General features: G+C 41.4%; 1 protein-coding gene across 10 annotated transcripts in view; it reads left to right on the top strand.

Annotated features, from left to right (window-relative positions):
* The window catches only part of RGS6 (regulator of G protein signaling 6), a 640379-nt gene that overhangs the window by 420506 nt on the left and 204961 nt on the right, over window positions 1-14912 (top strand). For all 10 annotated transcript variants that reach the window (XM_037738572.1, XM_037738569.1, XM_017528742.2 and 7 more), the window contains exon 3: window positions 8341-8440. In XM_037738572.1, coding sequence (XP_037594500.1) covers window positions 8341-8440 — 100 coding nt within the window. The remainder of the gene's footprint in view (window positions 1-8340; window positions 8441-14912) is intronic.

Here is a 14912-nt window from a genome sequence, read left to right as displayed (position 1 = left end):
TTTGGGGGGAACATTTTTCTGCCTTCTATAGTGTGTATTAAACTTTATTGCTTATGGCATGGCCCCGTTTTCTGCATCTTCTTCCACTCAGCTAAAGCCTTAGGTGAGCTGAGGCCTCCCTGGCAGCTGCCCTGGCCAGCTGGTGCAGTGATCCAGGGAGCCAGCTCTGGTTCATGCCAATAATCTCATTTATCCAACAGTCTCACTTGGCCTTGAACAATTTACCCTTCTCAAATATCAGCATGTTTTTCTTTAAAGGAAGGATGGATCCCAACAAGAAGCGGATGACACCCTCAAATTCAGGTAACTTGAGGAAATTGGAATGAAGGGATGTTAGATCTTCTGCAGTTGCTAGAATGTTTCATCAGCCAATATCATCAGCCAATATCGATCGTCTTCATCTACATTGTTGGTGGCCATCTGCAGTCAGATTCCTCAGTCCGGGGCCTAACCAAAGGACTTGCTCCACTCAAACTGCAAAGCAAACAACAGATTCTTAAACAAGAAAGATGATGCCTTCTAAGGCTTGGCTATTCTAGCCAAGCTCAGGGGAAAGACATCTTCCCTAAGATATCAACAAGCCATTTGATCTCAGACTTAGAAAGTCATTCTTGTCTGCTTTTCTCTCCAATTAAATGAAAGAAAATGAAATGTTTTCCATAAAAGTAATTTCTGAAGCACTCCATATGGCAATATTAAAACTGTAAAAGTAAGCCTCCAGGGGACAAAACAAATAATGCTGCCTCATCCATCTGCCCCTGGTAATGTCAGGCACAGTACGTTGGGGAACCAGCCCCCCACTCAACTGGTACATGGATGCCTTTGGAGCCTTTCCTTGAACATTGCTGCTAAGGTTCATGAAATCTTGAGAGTTTTGTTTATGGAACCCATTCCCAAAGCAAAATGATCTTAAGTGTAAATACTAAATTTACTGTAAATTGCAGACATCACCACCCCCAAGACCCTTTTAATATATTGAGTCTCACTGAATGCTGGAATCTAAGATAAAGTTCTTTAAAAATATAGCACTCATGTCATTCATTTGTTCATTCATTCATTGATATAGTCATTCATGAAATAGTTACTGAGTACCTATTGTTAGGTACTCTAATGGGAGATAGGAACACACCAATGGGAGATATAAATGCAAATTAGAGCGATAGTTGATGTGGAGAAAACACAGAGGGTTTAATAAGAGCTTATAACAGGATAAGCACTGGGACACCATGGACAGATTTTAAGTAGGGGAGATAAATGATCAGATTTTCCCTTTTTTTTTTTATTATACTTTAAGTTCTGGTGTACATATGCAGAATGTGCAGGTTTGTTACATAGTTATACACGCGCCATTGTGGTTTGCTGCACCCCTCACCCCGTCGTCTACATTAGTTATTTCTCCTAGTGCTATCCCTCCCCTCAGATTTTCCCTCTTAAGAGTATCATACAGGCTGCAGTGTGAGAAACAGATCAGAGAGGCTTCAGGGCCGGCCCAACCATCCTAGACGAGTGTTCTTTAACACGGGGTCTCGTGGCAGACAGTGTTACATGGTTAACCCATTTCCATTCTTCTCTTTCCCTGCCTCCATGTGGTATAGAGGCTGGAAAAGTTAAATACGTTCTTCCCCACCTCCTGTGCAGCTCAGCGTAGTCATGTGATCCTGCTCTGGCCTGAGACTTGAGCAGCGATCTGTTGAGGTCTTCTGGGAAGGAATGTGCTCTCCCTGATAAAAGGAATGAGTGCAGCTGCTCCCCCTCCCCACTTCCCACCTTTCGCAGAGAAGGGATGACTAGAGCTGGGCAGCTGTCAGGCAACCACAAGGGAACGACCAAGATGGTGGTGTTCGTAGATTCCAACCTCTGCAGCCATGTCAGCACCACCCACATATGAACTGTGTGTTCTGTGGAAAACATCAGCCCCCATCTTTGGAAGTTGGATTTATTGTGGTGGTTACTTTCCATTAAAAGCGTTCTAAACAGATACAACAATCCAAACATAGGCTTAGCCGAAAACAAATTAATAGGCATTTTGATCATTGTCATAGTTAGCAGGTGGAATCCCCAAATTCCCCTTGTGCCCCTGAAATCGCAGCCTTTGAATGGGGTGATAAAGGAGGCAGGGAAAGAGGAAGGGCGCTGTGACAGTTTCCTTCCATGGGCCTGCAGTGGCATTCCTTAGTGTTTCACTTCCAGCCTCCTTGAAACCCGTGCTTAGCTCTTCAGCCTCCAACACAGCCTTAACTGTAAGCCTAGATCCCCAAGTCACTCTGAAATGTTTTAGTCCATGAGGGAAGAACAGATTCTGTCTTCTACTATTTGCATTACTGTAGAAATGAACACAGTGCCTGGCAGTTGGGAGGTGCTCAGTGAATGTCCACTAAGCCAGTACATAACCCAAATACATGCAAAAGTCAGAAATAGCAACACACTGTGTCTTTAAAAAAGAGAAATGGCCTGATCTTTTGGAACACATATGGGGCAGAGCCTACACAATGAAGCGTGCACATTTTGGATTAAGAAATATGATTATCATTAGTCAGCTCAGATTTCTGCCTCTGGGCTGATAAGATGGTGTCCGAGGAATCGGTTTCACTCATTTGCAGACACCAAAACAGAAGGGGCCTTTGGTGAAAGGCAGACTCCAAAGTGACGGTCATTAGTAGCTAGAAACAGGCAATTGATTGCAAAGTCAAGATGAAATGCTTCAGTAAAAAAAGGCCTTCATGCTTGAGGCATACTCTCTGCTGCTTTGTCGAAGTCGTGGTGGATTTTTTTTTTAAATCACAATATAGTTTGCTATACTTTAAGTTTTTAAAGTCTCCACTGGGGAAAAATTGAAGGTGCTAAATGAATTAGCTCATTGGATCATTAATTTATAGAAACAAAACTAATATTGCCCTTTGTCATTTCTGTTAGGAGTGTCATGGGTACAAGCAGAGACAAGGGGTGTGGGCTGATGGAGAAGGAGCAGTGTGAGGCCTCTCTGGGTCAGAGCTCTGTCTGGTTTCTGATGCCATCTGCCCAGCGCAGTTTCTGGAAACATCAGAAACTCCCAGTCCTGCCCAACATACTTCCCCCACCTTGCACCTCTTAGTGCAGGGACATGTTCTGTGTGAATCCACCTGGTAAGGCAGACAGCGTGGAGAAGAGCCCAGAGACCTGTCTTCCTGTCCTGCCCTTCCCTCACAGACAGAGTTTTATATTGTCAAGTCAGAGAAGTCTCTCCAGTTTGAGAATGAGAAACCTAGTTTAGCAACCAGGCCTATCACTGTAGGGAAGAGAAAAGTGAAGTCCGGAGAGGTGAAGCAACTTGTCCCAGGTCAACACAGCACGTGGGAGAAGCTGAGGCCAGCCAGTGTCCTGGGTTCTTCCCCGACGTTCTTCCTACTGCCTCTCTGTGGCTTCTGTTTGTAAAGAGAAGATTGCTTCTCCTCACTCCTTTCACACACTCTTGGGGCTATTTCGGTGAATTATATCCACCTTTATGTATTTCTCATTTAAAAGAAAACCCACTCTATGGCATAATGGTTTCCAGTGCCCTGCTGTTTGGAAGAATGTTTTACCTGCCTGTCAGTGCTGAGCTTTGAGCTCCCTGAAGAAGGATGTTCCCATGGCTTGGCCCATCCAGGCAGAACCAGCTGAGCTGGCCAAGTGGTTTCTCTGTATCATTTGCCTGTCAGATAAGGGTCACCTGCTTATTGATGGGCACAGTGACCCTTAAGTCCAAACAGCCTTCCTAATGACACAGAACTTCATCTTAAAGGATGTCGGGGAATTGATTTTGCTCTTCTTTAGGAACAAAAGGTGTCAGACATTAGAAGGAACTGAACAGTCAGGAAAACATAAGTCTCTATACCTTCCCATCACCCCATCCCTGACCCAGAAGCCACGATCTACCAGTGGAGGATAAATCTAACCAAACCCGTGGGAGAAAGGGGGAGAGCGCTGCACAGCAAGACAGCAGCATTCACTGGGAAGAAATAAATCATGAGATGGTTGAGAATCTGATTATCTGGATCAATTTCTCTGCATCCTCCTCTGCCCTTTTAGGCCTGTGCTAAACTTTCCCTTCGATACAAATGGTATTAAGTGCCTTGTGTCTGAAAAGGTTGTTGGCAGGCTTTGGGTGAAGACACAAAGATGAATCTTTGTTCCCTTGTCTATAAAATGGGGATACAATAATCTACCTCCTGTGAGAATTCAGTGAGTTTATAAGGTAAAGCTCTTAGAGCAGCACCCGGCCCAGAGTGGATACTCAACTCATGTTAACTAAGAAAATGAAAATGAAAACCCAACTATAATCTCTGCCTAAACAAAGGCTTTGAATCTAAGGGGGCAGATGAGAGGCTATGTATATATATCTCTGTTCTGTATTTTTAATCAACTACTAAGGCCATAGACAAAGAGTTGCCCCTTTTGTAAGGTAAAATGTATTATACTCATTGTCCAGCAAGGAATAAATGAATTAAAAATACTAGAGCCAAAAGGTTAAGAATTTGGAGTGTACCAGGTGGTACTGAGACTAAAAGCTTTCTTTGGGTGCCAGGTTCAGCTCAAGACTTAATGGGTTGTGTAGTGTAAGGGGCCAACTCCAGACTCCACTGGAGCTCACCCTGGGATCCACAGCAAACAAAGTAGCAACCTTGGCATATGGCGCTAGGAGAAGTAAAGTTCCTAGGATCAGCCCGTCTCTGGGCCACTCCCTGGGTTCACGCCTCTGAACATTACCTTCCAGGAGCTGCCCTCATGGATGAACCTAATAGTCACACTACTCAGAGAAGGGTTGTAAACAAGTTTTTCTAAATGTCTGAGAAATAGAAGATGAACTTTAGAGTGGATAAACTGTGCTGTACATCGGAGTCAGGAAGATGTGAGTAGGAATCCTGGCTTTGCCACTTACTAGCTGTTTGACCTTGGATAAATTGCTTGACCTTTCTGAGTCTCAATTTCAGTGTCTTTATTAAATAACTTTTATGACTAAAGAATCAAATATTTAAAATACCTAGGGCAGTATCGATCATAAAATAGATGTTCAAAAAAGATTTGTAATTATTTTTATCAGTTCCTGAGAGCCCACTTGTAATTTTCATTGGATCTGTACTCTTGGGAATTGTCCAGAAACCATGACAAGGAATTTCAGAGAGCATTATTAGCCGATATTGTAGTGGACTGTGCCCAAGAATCAAATACAACAACACCAAAAATTTGTCTGACACAACAAAGGAACAGACTGCCTAAATAGTATATGTAGTCCCTAAGTTTTTAAATAGATGGGTGGGAATAAGTTGAATATCTTCATTCTTAGAAAGGGTAATTGAGAGATACCCCAATTCTACAATTCACTGATTCTGATTGTCAAGTATTTGTTGTGGCTTCAGAAATTTCTGATAAATGCAATTTTTTCAGAGCCTTGTTGTGTCATAATTTTGCTGTAGAGCAAACCACTTAAAACTTCATGATCTACAAAAATAAGCACTTATTTCTTACTCACGAGCCTACAGGCCAGCTGAGTTTGGCTGATCTAGCAATGGGTTCAGTACCATTTGCTCCAGATGTCTTTCATCTTTCTTGGAATAACAACTATCTGAGGCATGTTTTTCTCATGGTAGGAGGGCAAGAGAAGACAGTAACCGCAGCCATGCAGTACACAGCAAGTCTCTGTTCCTATCATGTTCAATAATACCCCAGTAGCCAGGCAAATCACATGGCCAAACCCAAAAGAGAAGAGGTAGAGTCTGCTCACCATGAGGCCAGGGCAAGTATCCAAGTACCTATTAATACCATGGCACAGTCAGAAATTGGGGGTCAATCATTCCTTCTTCCACACCTGTGATGTTGCAGACTATTCCTGGAGTGCAGTCTCTGTCTGTTAGTTGAGGGGATTGTCATTTTTATCTAGCTGTGACCCTTGATGAATGATGTACCTCTTAGTATGTTGTGGGGCCAACATAAGGAGATAGGACCTCTTTAGTAAATGAGCCTTCTAAGATTCAGTTGTGTGGTGAGATAACTAAACTGAGTGGAGGAAAAAGAAGTCACAGAGCCAGTCCTTCAAATCCAGCCAACGGCAGCAGAGGTGTAAATCATTACCATCTAAGGTCCACTCAGGGGTCTACCTGAATCGAATTATTGGATTCCTTCCAATTCTCAATGATTTTCTGGCCATTTTCATAGAAACCATCAATGTAACTGATACTTCTGGTTTCAAATAATATGCTAGATCAAAAACATAAATTACCTTGAAAATGTGACCATTTTTCTAGGAATAGCTCTCCTTGGCTATCGAATAATACTCAAACTGCTCTCAATTGTTGGGTTGAGTTTAGGAGACAAAAGGCCAGCAGTAACTGAGATTATTAACATGAATTAGGATAAAACCCCCTCTTCAGTTTTCATTTAACAGAATTCAGGTCTTCAGAGAATGACTTTTTTTTTTCTAGCATGACACTCATCTACCCTCTGAAAGGCTGGGAGCTAAGGATTCTTTTTCACTTTTGGTACTTCTTAGAGAAACCCAGAAGAATCCAGTGAGAATGGTTTCCATGCTTGGCTGATTTTCTGGGAATCTTACTGGTAGGCAGAATGGCCCAGGGGTTAGATGCTGTTCTGGGATCTATGGCTAGATTCAAACTTGGCTGCACACATGGGTAGCTGTGTGACTCTGCAAAGGTTGCAAAGGTTATTTAAGCTCTGCAATTGTCACTCATGTTCATCACAGATCTTCAGTTCCCCTTTCCTCCTGGCACCCAGAGGATGGAGTCCCCGGCTCCTTTGTGGTTGGGTGGTGCTATGTGATCAGTTCTGGCCAAAGGATTGTGAGCAAACATGCTTTATGTAACTTCTGGATTATACTGTTTAATACCCAGTGAGAAATTCTCCAGAATTCTCTCTTCTACCACAGTGACCAGCAACATGCAAGGTGACATAACTCCAATGAGCAGAGTTCCCTTATTGACCTGCACTAGACATGTAGCATGAGACAGAAATAACCTTTGTGCTTAGCCATTGACATTTGGGAGGTTATTTGCTACCATAACTTAATCCACCCTACCCTGATTGATGTGCCTCACTAAATCTTCATTTCTTTATATGAAAAAGTGGAGATAATAGTAGAATCTATGTCACAAAGTAATTATGAGGACTAAACAGGATAATGTGTGTATAATACTTAGAATAGTACCTCATACATAATAAATTTTTAACACATTTTGGCTGTTAGTGATGATGATGATGTCATGCCATGCCCTAACTTTGTCTCTAACAAGTTATTAGGCATATGTCTTCGAGTAAATCACTTAACATCAAGTTGCAATAGTGGTATGTTAGAATAAGTGAGCTGTAAGACTCATTTCTAGCCTTATGAGCCTCTATTAAGGACTCATTCAGAGACTCCATCCTGGTGTTTCGAAGATATTTCTATTGGTTAGGAAAATAAAATGTGATAATAGTAAACATTATTTTCTCCCCTTCAGTTGCTCTCCCTTCCCCAAACAAAAAGATCTGTCCTTAATACAGAATTTTTCCTGTACCCTGTTCTGAATATTTCTAATCAGGAAATGACTCTGGCTTGTAAATTATTAGCTAAAAATTGGTTTCCCAATTTAGGCACCTATGCCCTCATCAGTCAATCCTCATTCTCTGTTCTGTTTTCCCCAGTAAGATGTCACAGCCCACTGTGATCTTTTCTCCTGATAGCCTGGTCTTGCCAAAAGAAGATCCTGTCCTTGACCACCTTAGTACAGGCTCAAATAGCTATCCACACATCACCACTTATGACCACTGAGAGCTGTTTTCCAGCTTCTTCAGATCAGAGCTTTCCATGTCTTGTTTTTCTCTCATGTGACTCTAGACGTATACTTCTCTGATCCCAAAGGTAGCCCTGTCTGCAATTCACAATAGCGGCATGTTAATCTATGTCAACATATTAGATTGAACCATAAGAAATTACCTTTGTGGAAGGGGTGGGGGTTGAATGTAGAAATTTCATATGTTTCAACCTATATATAAACCCAATTTGGGAAGGAAGGAGACTGTGATCACATACATATTGAATTATATGTTGGATCCCATCAAGAATTTTAATGTATTTCTTCCTCCATACCTCGTTGAACTGGAAACTTGTTCCAGGACATGACTTAAGCTCTGTATGTATATTTCAGACCTCCCTATACCCAGCATGTGGTAGATAGCAAATACTGATACTGTATTTATTGAGGGATTAGATGGGAACTTTTTCTGATATGTCATTGACGTCCAAGTTTACACATTTGAGCTGTTTAAAAAGGTACCATTTACGATTACATTATGGGAGAAAATAACACTTCTTTTTTGAACCTCTTTCAGATTGAAGACATCATTACAAAGATGCAAGATGACAAGACAGGGGGTGTACCCATCAGAACAGTCAAGAGCTTTCTCTCCAAAATCCCCAGTGTTGTCACAGGTAACACCTCCTTCCGGGGCTGGTAACAATCAGAACTACCAAAGAGTTATAAGTCTAGATTGTGGCCTGATGGGACGTCTGAATGTTTCTTGACTCAGTCTTAGTTCTTAGGTCTAGGAAGAAGCTACTTGTTGCCTATCATTTAGAATGACTTTACCATGACCAGCCCTTCGAGTGCATGTAGATTGAGGCCTCTGGAAATAAATAAGCCCATTGATAAAGTGGCCCATTAGCAACTTTGCCTGTGGGATAAACACAAGCACCGAAATATTAAAGAAATTAAGTTTAAACAGGTTTTTAAGAAAGTGTGTGACAGAGCAAGACTGTGTCTCAAAAAAAAAAAAAAAAAAAAACATGCTAAGTGGATGGGATGGGGAATGAAAGAAGCCTTATTGAACACAGCATGCTAATTATAATAGAGACTCAGTGAAAGATTTTAACAGTGGTATGATATGATATACTTCAGGTTATTAGTTTTGTTTGCTCAGTTACTTTATAAGATCCTTGAGAACGAAGGACATACTTTACATTTTGTTAGCACTAGCCACAGCAGTGACACAGTGCGGTTTATAGATGAGGTACTGAATAACTACACTGACTAATCGTGCAGGAGTAAAAGCATATGATGAATCTAAGGTAACTGGACCAAAAAATGATCCAATTAAAACTTGTACCTAAAAAAAAAAAGAAAGTGTTATGTTCAAATTCTACAAAATTCTTTTATTTTCCTTTTTTTTAACTCACCGTACTTGAAGTCCTGAAAGAGAGGTTTTAAAATATTTTTCATTCCTTGTATTGTGTTTTATGTGTTCATCTTTCTTTTAAAATGTTGTGTTGTGAAATATATCAAACACATGGGCAGTTCAAGAACAATAAACACATCACATCTGTCTACCATCCTGCCTTATAAAGAACATATTATCAATATCTTAGAGACCCCTTGTGCATCTACTGTATTGCATCCACTTCCCTAAACACTGTCTGCTCATATACTAATCAATTCATTGTTTTCTTCATAGTATTACTACCTAGGCATGTATCTTTTGCTATCCAAACAAGTAACCAAATAAATTAAGATAACATTTGAGATAAATCTCTTAATCTGCCTATATGCTTTTCAAAATTCAGTAACCAGAAGGACATAGTTTTCACTATATACATTTTAGAATGGCTAAAAATAAAAATATTGATAGTAGCAAGTGCTGGTGAGGATGTGAAGCAACTGGAACTCTCACATATTGCTAATAGGAATGCAAAATTGTGCAGCTACTTTGGGAAATAGTTTGGCATTTTCTTACAAAGTTAAACATATTATTACCATACGAGCCAGCAGTCCCACTCTTGAGTATTCATCCAAGAGAAATGAAAACTTGTGTTTACCCAAAAACTTGTATGTGTTTATAGCAACTTGTTTTTGAAGTATACTGAAGAATATAGCAATTTTATTCATAATCTCCAAAGACTGAAAAGAAGCCAAACATCCTTCAATGAATGGGGTAAATGGATAAACAAACTGTGGTCTCTCCATACTCAGCAATAAAGCCAGGGAACTGTTGATACCAGCAGCAACCTGGATTAATCTCTAGGTCATTTTTCTGAGTGACAGAAGCCAGTCTCAAAGGTTACATGCTCTGTGCTTTCATGTATACAACATTCTGTACATCACAAAACTACAGTGATAGAGAATAGATCAGTGATTTTCATAGACTGGCAGTTGCAGGGCAAGTGTGGCTACAAAAAACAGCAAGAGGGAGTTTTATAAGACCATAGAACATTTCCATGTACTGATTGTGGTGATGGAAACATGACTGTCTCTGCAGGCCAAAATTCATGGAACAGGCTGGGCATGATGGCTCATGCCTGTAGTCTCAGCGCTTTAGGAGGCTGAGTGGGGTGGATCACCTGAGATCAGGAGATTGAAACCACCCTAGCCAACATGGCAAAACGCCAACTTTACTAAAAAATACAAACATTAGTTGGCTGTGGTGGTATGTGTCTGTAGTCCCACCTACTTGGGAGGCTGAGGCAGGAGAATCACTTGAACCTGGGAGAGGTAGAGGCTGCAGTGAGCCAAAATTGTGCCACTACACTCCAGCCTAGGCTTATAGAGCAAGACTCTGTCTCAACAACAACAACAAAAATTCATGGAACAGGATGTGCACGCGCACATGCGCTTGCGCGCGCGCGCACACACACACACACACACACACACACATACACACAGTCAGTATTACTGTATATTAACTTAAAAAATAGACCCAGTTCAAGCACTCATAAGTATCCCAACTCATTATTGAGACTGTCACTGTTTGAACTAAGGTTCTGTCTTACTCAGCTCAGGCTGCTAGAACAAAGCACCTTACACTGGTTGGCTTATAAAGAATAGAAATTTATGTCTCACAGTTCTGGAGGCTGGAAGTCCGAGATCAGTTAGCCATCATGAGTTCTAGTAAGAGCCCATTCCAGGTTGTAGACTGCTGACTTTTGTAGTATCCTCATTTTGTGGAAAGAGCTAGAAAGCTCTCTGGCCTCTCAGTATAAGGTAATAATTCCATTCATGAGGGGTGCTCCTTCATAAACCCCCCAAAGACCTCCTAATGCCATTGGGGATTAGATTTCAACATATAAATTTGGAGGAGACACATTCGGTCCAAAATCGATCCCAAATAGATTTGGGTAATGAAGAATACTTGTATTGTTAGTGTTTTCTAATTTAAAAGTTTATGTAAATGGAATTTTACTATATATATTATACATATATGTATGTAATTTTACTATATCATTTTCACATGGCTAGATTTTGTTCAATAAGGTTGTTTAAGATTTTTGTATCTATTTCATGGGCCACATTGGTCTGTTGTTTTTCTTACCATAGTTGCTGGTTTGGGTATCAAATTTATGCTAGCCTCATAAATGAGCCATGAAATATCTCCCTTTTGTTGATATCCTGTCTTTCTTTGAAAACTAATTATCCCTTTAATCCAGGTTTTAGGTATGTAATTTCAATTATTTTTTATTTCTAAAATTTCCTCTGGTTCTTTTTACAATATGCTCAGTAGTTCATTTTTTATTTATTCATTTAGATATTTATTGAATATTAACTATTCTCAAAGCATTGTTAAGGACTTGAGATTCAGAAGTAAATGAAACAGATAAAAAATTCTACCCTTGTGGAATTTATATTCTGGTAGAGGAAGAAATAAGTAAGGAAAACTTGCAGAATTTTAGGTAGTGATAAAGGCCAAGGAGAAAAAATAAAATACACAAAAAGGATGGGAAGTTTTGAATGTTGCAATCTTGGAATAGGTATTCAAGGAAGAGCTCCTTGAGAAGATGACATTTGAGTAAAGATGGAAAGGAGATGAGGGATTGAATCATATGGATATTGAAGGAAATAACATCCCAGACAGCCAGAGCTCAGTGCCCAAGTCGGGAGACTTCGTAGAGCATTGAGGATCTGTGAGGAGGAGCCAGGGCAGCTAAAATAGAGTCAAGAAAATAAGGAGAGCAGGGATGACGCCACATGAGAATGGTGAGCTAGATCACTTAGCCTCTTACCACTGCAGGATTTTGCACATGGCCTGACATGCTCTGACTTACCTTTCAATGAGATCACTCTATTGTATTCAGAATTCCCTGGGGGATTGAGGATTTTTGGTGCCAGATAGGAGGCTATTATGAAAATGGTGACTCAGACTAGGTGATATGGTTTGGCTCTGTGTCCCCACCCAAATCTCATCTTAAATTATAATCTCCATATGTCAAGGGAGGGACCTGGTGGTAGATGATTAGATCATGGGAGTGGTTCCCCCATGCTGTTCTCTTGATAGCAAGTGAGTTCACACAAGATCTGATGGTTTAAAAGTGTGGCATTTCCCCTTGCTCTCTCTCTCTCTCCTGCTGTCATGTAAGACATGCCTTGTTTCCCCTCTACCTTCTGCCAGGATTGTAAGTTTCCTAAGGCCTCCCAGCCATCTGAAACTGTGAGTCAATAAATCCTCTTTCCTTTATAAATTAGCCAGTCTTAAAGTATTCTTCATAGCAGTGTGATAATGGCCTAATACACTAAGCTATTAGCACTGGAGATGTGTGAAGTAGTCAGATTCTGATTCAATTCTGAAGGTAGATGATATGGTTTGGCTGTGTCCTCACCCAAATCTCATCTTGAGTTATATAACAGTCCCCATAATTCCCACATATCATGGAAGGGATGGTTACCTCTATGCTGTTCTCATGATAGTGAGTGAGTTCAAACGAGATCTGATGGTTTCATAAGGGGCTTTCCCCCATCTTTGCTCTGCGTTTCTCCTTGCTGCTTTTATGTGAAGAAGGATATATTTGCTTCCCCTTCTGCCATGGATTTTAAGTTTCCTGAGGCCTCCCCAGTCATGTTGGACTATAAGTCAATTAAACCTGTGTCCTTTATAAATCACCCAGTCTTGGGTATGTCTTTATTAGCAACATGAGAATTGATTAATACAGTAAATTGGTACAAGAGAGTGGGGCATGGATGTAAAGGTACTTGAAAATGTGGAAGCTGCCAGGCATGGTGGCTCATGCCTGTAATCTCAGCACTTTGGGAGGCCATGGCAGATGGATCATTTGAGGTCAGGAGTTCAAGTCCAGCCTGGCCAACATAGTGAAACCCCATCTCTACTAAAAATACAAAAATTAGCCAATGGTAGTGGCACACAGCTGTAATCTCAGCTACTTGGGAGGCTGAGGCAGGAGAATCACTTGAGCCTGGGTGGCAGAAGTTGCGGTGAGCTGAGATTGCACCAATTCAGTCTGTGAGACCCTGTCTCAAAAAAAAAAATATGGAAGCGTCTTTGGACTGGGTGACAGGCAGAGGTTAGAACAGTTTGAAGGGCTCAGAAAAATACAAGAAAATGTGGGAAAGTTTGGAACTTCCTAGAGACTTGTTGAATGGCTTTGACCAAAGTACTAATAATTATATGGACAATGAAGTCCAGGCTGAGGTGGTCTCAGATGAAGATGAGATGAGGAATTTGTTAGGAACTGGATCAAAGGTGACTCTCATTATGCTGTAGCAAAGAGTCTGGTAGCATTTTCCCCCTGCCCTAGAGAATTGAGGAACTTTCAACTTGAGAGAGATGATTTAGGGTATCTGTCAAAGAATGTAGAAGTGGAAAGTGTTCAAGAGGTGATACTTGACACCTGTGGACACAAGAGAGAAAACAGTTTGGAAAATTTGCAGACTGATGAACCAGTAGGAAAGAAAAAAACATTTTCTAAGGAGAAATTCAAGCTGGCTGCAGAAATTTGCATAAGTAAGGAGGAGCCAAATGTTAATTGCCAAGACAGTGGGGAAAATGTCTCTAGGGCATGTCACAGACCTTCAAGGCAGCCCCTCCCATCACAGGCCCAGAGGTCTAAGAGGAAAAAGTGGTTTTCTGGACTGGGTCTAGGTCCCCTCTACTGTGTGCAGCCTAGGAACTTAGTACCCTGTGTCCCAGCTGCTTCAGCCATAGCTAAAAAGGACCAAGGTACTGCTCAGACCATGGTTTCAAAGACTGCAAGCCTCCAGCCTTGGCAGCTTCCACATGGTGTTTGTCGTATGGGTGCACAGAAGACAAGAATTGAGATTTGGGAACCTCCACCTAGATTTCAGAGGATGTATACAAACATCTGAATGTTCAGGCAGAGGTATACTGCAGGGTTGGAGCCCTCATGGAAAACCTCTGCTAGGGCAGTGCAGAAGGGAAATGTGGGGTTGGAGCCCCCACACAGAGTCCCCACTAGGGCACCGCCTAGTGGAGCTGTAAGAAGAAGGCCACTGTCCTCCAGACCCAAGAATGGTAGGTCCACCAATAGCTTGCACTGTGCAACTGAAAAAACTGCAGACACTCAATGCCAGCTATGAAAGCAGCCAGGAGGGGGGGTATAGCCTGCAAATTACAGAAGCAGAGCTGCCCAAGATAGTGGAAGCCCACCTCTTGCATCAGCACATCCTGGATGTGAGACATAAAGTCAAAGGCGATTATTTCAGAGCTTTAACTAGTGACCTATTGGATTTCAGACTTGCATGGGGCCTGTAGCCCCTTTGTTTTGGCCAGCTTTTCCCATTTGGAACAGTTGTATTTACTCAATGCCTGCACCCACATTGCATGTAGAAAGTAAATAACTTGCTTTTGATTTTACAGGCTCATAGGCAGAAGGGACTTGCCTTGTCTCAGCTGAGATTTGGGACTTGGACTTTTGGTTTAATGCTGGAATGAGTTAAAAGTTTGGGGGACTGTTGGGAAAGCATGATTGCATTTTGAAATGTGATGACATGAGAGTTTGGAGGGGCTAGGGGTGGAATTATATTGTTTGGCTGTGTCCCTACCCAAATCTCATCTTGAATTTTAGCTCCCATAGTCCCCACATGTCTTGGAAGGGACTCAGTGGGAGGTAATTGAATCATGGGTTGGTTACCTCCATGCTGGTCTCATGATAGTCAGTGGGTTCT

Source organism: Cebus imitator, unplaced genomic scaffold (assembly GCF_001604975.1).
Source record: "Cebus imitator isolate Cc_AM_T3 unplaced genomic scaffold, Cebus_imitator-1.0 Scaffold54, whole genome shotgun sequence".
In the NCBI taxonomy this organism is placed as follows: Eukaryota; Metazoa; Chordata; class Mammalia; order Primates; family Cebidae; genus Cebus; species Cebus imitator.
Note: the sequence above shows the minus strand (reverse complement) of the source record. Positions and strands in the feature narration are given on the sequence as shown.